The sequence below is a fragment of the Tachysurus vachellii genome, chromosome 7, assembly GCF_030014155.1.
Source record: "Tachysurus vachellii isolate PV-2020 chromosome 7, HZAU_Pvac_v1, whole genome shotgun sequence".
Lineage (NCBI taxonomy): Eukaryota > Metazoa > Chordata > Actinopteri > Siluriformes > Bagridae > Tachysurus > Tachysurus vachellii.
In genome coordinates, this window is record NC_083466.1 from 21,571,814 (window position 1) to 21,577,828 (window position 6,015).

General features: G+C 36.6%; 1 protein-coding gene across 1 annotated transcript; it reads right to left on the reverse strand.

Moving 5' to 3' along the window:
• Positions 1-3: 3 nt before the first annotated feature.
• si:dkeyp-75h12.7 (uncharacterized) lies at positions 4-5,905 on the reverse strand. Its single transcript, XM_060874937.1, has 8 exons — positions 5,864-5,905; positions 5,674-5,730; positions 5,408-5,531; positions 3,762-3,931; positions 3,232-3,452; positions 2,467-2,599; positions 2,026-2,153; positions 4-1,919 (listed from the first exon to the last, which is right to left on the reverse strand). Exons 2-8 carry the CDS (start codon positions 5,726-5,728, stop codon positions 1,431-1,433), a joined length of 1,320 nt encoding a protein of 439 aa, XP_060730920.1. The 5' UTR covers positions 5,729-5,730; positions 5,864-5,905; the 3' UTR covers positions 4-1,430.
• Positions 5,906-6,015: the final 110 nt, after the last annotated feature.

Below are 6,015 nucleotides of genomic sequence, written 5' to 3' on the forward strand. Positions count from 1 at the left end.
AGAGAAGTTTCTTTTCATCTCAGCCTCTTTAAGAAATAGCAGACAACTTTGTATCTGGCTCTGCTTGTGTCCTTGAGACACCTTTTAAATTTTATTTACATATTTAATTATATAAAAGAAAAGAATATTCACCTGTATCAGGAATTCAGCATTGTTGATTTATAGTCTAATTTTTTTTTTTAAATCTATGGTTCAATATTATAATAGTAAAAAAAAAAAAAGCACCAAATACAAAGAAATATTTACAAATACTAAAAAGTAAAAAAAAGTTATACATTATAAAAAGCTGAATCAAGGTTGTAGTTGTTAAACACAGACACTATCAGAATAAAACCTCAAATCGGGGTTTTCCTCACTCACACTATTTGCCATCAGTCTCATGTTTTTCACAGTGAGCTTTCAAGGTTGTGGGTTGTGGCTTTATTAAAGCAGCACACTTTCACACTCGCACATTTTTCACTTTGGGTCAACTTGACATTTAAAACTACAGCAATGAAACCCTGCATCTATATTTTTGATTATTATTGCACACATTGATTCTGTAGTACAAAATTCCTTCATTAATGAGAATCATACATATACACAAAATTAAAAAATAACTACGGTCAAACTACAGAGCAGTGAAATGGCTGCACCTCTTTTCCTCTGGTTTACTTAGCATAAATCAAACAGACAGCAGCTTAAACTCAACAAGATGGATGAAACGGGTGAAAGTCATTACAATTAAAGCTGTACACAGTAACAAGATTTACCCAAAAGTCACCACTGTTCCTTAGAGCCTAATTTTGCAAAAGAAAAATACAGTATCAGCATAAAGTGCACACTAAGGCAGTGAATTTTGAGTTGCTGGCCATGAAATTCTGAGCCAGGACAGGCAACAGTGAGTCAGCGAGAGGGGGAAAAAAAGTTATAGTAGGGTGTGTGTGTGCGCCACAACCACCCATGACCCCCATACACAATATTTGTGCAGAAGAGAGTCCACAGGAGGTAAAACCAATAGTTAAGGATTTATAACAACCTTCTGAAATGAGTCACACTGCTGTATGTTTGTCTCCCAAAATCAACACAAACTTTGGATTGCGTTAGCTTCTTCAACAGATTGACGGCCTTTCCTTCTGATTTATTCATACATAAAATAAAGTATACTGAGGTGACAAAATGATTCCATACGCAAGTTTGTAGTAGATGACCTTACTGACACCGACAGCACTAAGGACAGACCAATTTCCAGTCTCAGATAAGCTGCATTTTTGAGCATATTAACTTGCCTTTAAAAAAAAAAAAAAGGTTGTTGTAGAGATGACATCAGATCTTCTGCTGTTTGGTAATATCTGTCAAAAATTCTTGCATCTTGGATGTCCCTGCTCCATATACATCATAATGGAAATGGGTATAAAATACAACTACCAAACAAAATGGCTTGGATTGAGTCAGCAGATAACTATAGATGAATCACTGTCGCTATACATGTCTGGAAGTACTGTGATAGAATGATCCGACTCCATCTTAGCTATCTGTTCTTCAGCTACTCTGACCGAGCTTAAAGGAATCATTGAGAACTCAGATGGAAGAAAGTTACCCAACAAACATACCATCCCTGTTCTGAGAACAGGGAGTGATGACCAGCGTGGCCATGGATAGTGATTTGGAGATGCACAATCTGCGACACCATCTGTTTCAACATCTCTGGAGTAGTAAACAGTGTCATTTCCATCACAAAACCGGTCAGGCATAATAGCAGTGGTGTAATATTGATCCCCAAGACAGTGGAAGTGTGGATAAAATGAGTGGGGGTTAGAAGGAAGCATGTCATTAAGAGAGATGATGGAGAGATGGACAATAGGCTCCTCTTCTTCAAAGTCTGCCTGTCTGGGTTCATCCACAACAGAACCCTCTGGATCCTGAATCTGAAGAGACATCTGCACAAACACAAATGTTTAAATGATATCAGGTTCCAAGCTCACTCTTGCAATAGACCCAGCTGCTCAATCTGAGAGTGTAGCTATGATATACAGTATGCAATACCAGAGATTTAGGGAGTCTGAGGTCGGTTGAAGCACACAAACAGCACCATCTTCTCAGCACAAATCCCATAATGAGAAGAAAAGCAACAAAGACACCACACAGGGCCTGGATGAAAAGGTTTGGGTATTCTGAAGGGCATGCACAAAGACACACATCCAAGATTATTATATTAAGTCATGACATGCACTGAAATAAAGAATTGTTTATATTGTTAAAAGAAAAAAAAAACAAATGGTATGAAATTAGCAAGTGACTGAAAACTGATCTCTACAGAGTCTAATTAAGAACAGCACACTTTATCTCAGATATTTTCCATGCCATTGTTAACTCTAGCTGGCTTGTAACAAATAAATATATATCGACTGCTTTGTGACAATGTCTTGTTAAAAGCATAATAAAAAGAACAAATAAATAAAGAAGAATGAATAAAGCACTATTTACCCAGAGGGATGTGGATACACTCTGGCTTAGAGAGGGGAGAGGAGGCAAAGTGAGCCACAGCACAGTACTCATTACCCGGAGTGAACTCAAAGTTCAGCTTACATGGACTAGCATCTACCACCTCAGTGACAGTCTGCGAGAATAACAAACTAGTCACTGAGTGAAACAAGACCATGCCAGAAACACTCAGAACCCAATGTAGAAACAGAACCACAGAAGTGATTTATCAGTGCTTTCTGGAAATTTAAATGATCTGGATTAATACAGAGACAAATCACCATTACAGAAGCATTAAACATCATATTAATGATGTAGTAACTGGGCTCACAGGTATGCAAATGAACACTTGCTGTATTGTACTGCAATGCAGTGATGTGACAAGACACATTAGAGCAGGTAGCACTCTCCTCCAAGCATGTTCAGGCGCAGTTATGCTAGTATACTTATGCTAGTATTACACAATTAAAAAAAACTGCAAGTTGGAGAATACAGTAAATGATTAAAATAAAAAATAATGGGATAAAAGGGGAATTATTCAAAAGGTTTCTGAAGTGTATCTACATTTCAGCAACTTTAAAACTTTTAGGGAATTTAGCATATGATATAAATACATTAAAAAGTCAAGATGCTCGTAGCAAACTTGAAACCTGTCAAGAGTTTAAGCTATTCAGCATTATTCAGAAATCTAAAAAAACCTGAGCTACCTTTCTGTAATGCTTTCTTCAATATTAAGAAAGTAAACAAGAGCATGGCAGAGTTTATCACCTGAATAACATTCCCATCATGTTTATTATAAAGAGTCACTGTGGTGTTCAGTGGCAGGAAATCAGTTAGAGGACAGCAGGTTTGTTTTTCCAATTCATCATCTGTCCCCTGTTTCTCAGTCTGACAGATAGCGTATGGAGCACATGGAAATATCACCTCCACCAAGAGCTGCTGCTCTTTGAGAGAGAGGGACAGTGAGGGGGGGCTAAAAATCGGATTCACTGGAGAAACAAACAAATCAAAAATATTAGTTACATTATGGCACCAAATGACTTGTTTAAATTTTGGAAAACAGAATTAATATCTTTAAATAATATTGCAAACGTGAGTATGGGTGGGATTAGTCGTGTGAAAGTGGACAAGAGGGCATGTAGGAGCAGGTGGGACAGATTTAAAAATGAATATACACCTTAACTGAGAGTCTGAGCTCAATTGAAACATTGTAAGCATTTCAGAAGATCTTTATAGTAAATCTATCATTGAAAAGAGGCGGTTAACAGTAAAAAGCCTAATAAAGTCTTGGTACAAACATTCATTGAGTGGGTCACAAAGCTCAGTTGAAGTCAGATTTATTTTCCCATGTCCCTGGTTCAGTTCCAGTCTGACAAACTTGTAGAGCTCCAAATCAGTGAAGACCTGAGAAAGATCACAACTACTGGAGGTGATCTGGACACACTGAGATACGTTCTGCCAGTCGACCCTGCGAAATACATACACAGCAAGCAATGCCTTTCATTGTATAAAATATACACTTCTGTATATACTCTATATCTGTGCCAGCCTAGGAGAACCCTTCACACTGTACATATTTTACAGGAATGAAGGCATGAAATTTCTAGGAAAGTTAGAAATATATTTGTGGTTTCTTTAAAACTGAGGTGTCAAAGTTGGTTATAAATTAAAAAAAGAGAGAAAAAAAAAACAATTCCATTTCACTTCTGGCCAAAACCATAATTTTTAGTTTGTTTGCCAGAATTCAGCCTCAGACACACACAAAAGGGTGAATCCCAGACCACATATACTGCAAAAAAATTATTTAAAAGTGCAAAAATATATTTCACATATAAAAGTATATTTCACATTTTAATTACGGAATCTAATAATTTTTAAATCCGGTTTTTAGATTGAATGAGCTTTTACTTATTTCAAGATTTTCCTTTTCATATTCAATCCAATGTCATTTTCAAACAAAATCTAGAAACAACTACTTAAAATTGGAACATTTTTTTTTTTTGCCAAAAGAACAAGCCTCTTTAAAGCTTAAAATGAATAAATAATATATGATTATATAATATATAAATAGGTTAATCAGATACTTGGGTTACTGTAATCCTAATAATGACCTATATTGTGTTTAAGATTGATATATTAATGTATTCATTAATAGAAAAGTACTTTAAAGGCACTTCTGTAAGTGGTTTTTGATAAAGGCACCTGCCAAACGGCATAAAGGTCAATAATGAGGAATATTAAATAGTCAAACTATATTTAAATTAATTTAACTTGCTGTCATTTTCTGCAGTGTATGTTAGGATTACACAATACATTCAAGAGACAGAGATGGTGAACATGAGTGGGAAGGTTAATAAGTAAAAAAAAAATAAATAAAAAGTAATAATGATCCCCTTACATTCCCCCAAGAAATATTTGGCTGTTTAAAACATTTGCTGATGTTACAATCTGATTAATACATGTGAAAATGTTTGAATACAATGTTGAACCTGACTAATGCACTAGCTTTCCTCCAAAAAAAATTAAAATAAAAAACATCATTTTGACTCATGCTTCATACAGGCATGACTGAGTCAGAGGAAACCAAAACAAAGGTTTTTTCGTTTCTGTGACAATGAGAGGAGATATACACAGGGATTGTGCCTATGCGGTGGCTTCAAGTTAAACCACACACAAGTTTCACATCAGGTCCCATACACACTGCGGTACATCTGTTGCGTCCTCACTCATCGTCTCTTTTCCACCATCTTGCGTGCATGCCTCTGACACTCTTATAAACAGTCACCTCTAAAGTACACTCAGGATGCTTAATCAGTGAGGTTTTAAGCGGATTTGTCCAATGTTTCCCCAGGTATGATCGCATCGAGATCAGTTTGTATGCCTAGCAAATCTGTCTAAGACTGAAACTGTGGCTAACATATGCGTGTCAGTGTTTAAAACCCACCACCCTTGAACCTTTGTCTGGACAGTGAAGGTCATGGTGCTGGTGACAGCAGAACAGCTCCAGTTCAGCTGGCAGCCCAAATCCTTAACACTCACACTGGTAGTGCAAGAAGAGAATGAAGGCCCTAACATCCATCCGGCACACACATGCACACACACACACACAGTTACTCACTGACAAATCAAATACATGTCTAAACAGTTCAGCTAAAGCCATATTAAACACAGAATTAACACAAATATAGAAAGCTTCATACATCCACTCACCTACATTCACCACTAATGAAATCAAGCACAAGATTAAAGGAACAGACCACATCATGACTGCACCAAGAAACGAAATGGAAAAAGTTATTCCAATATCATACTGACATTCACTGGATTACCCCAGCTGCCATTTGTATAAATATCTTTCAGTAAAAACGTAATTTTAGTTTTCTCCCTTTTCAGTACTTACCAGCAGAAGCTGCAGAACTGATAGAGAGACAAAACAGATAGAGAGAGCACGCTCAAGTGAGAGTGAGTGAGCGAGCAAGAGAGCAAAAACGAGAGCAAGACAGACAGAGACAAACAGCTCTCTCTAGTGGAATTAAGTAACTTTAAACACAA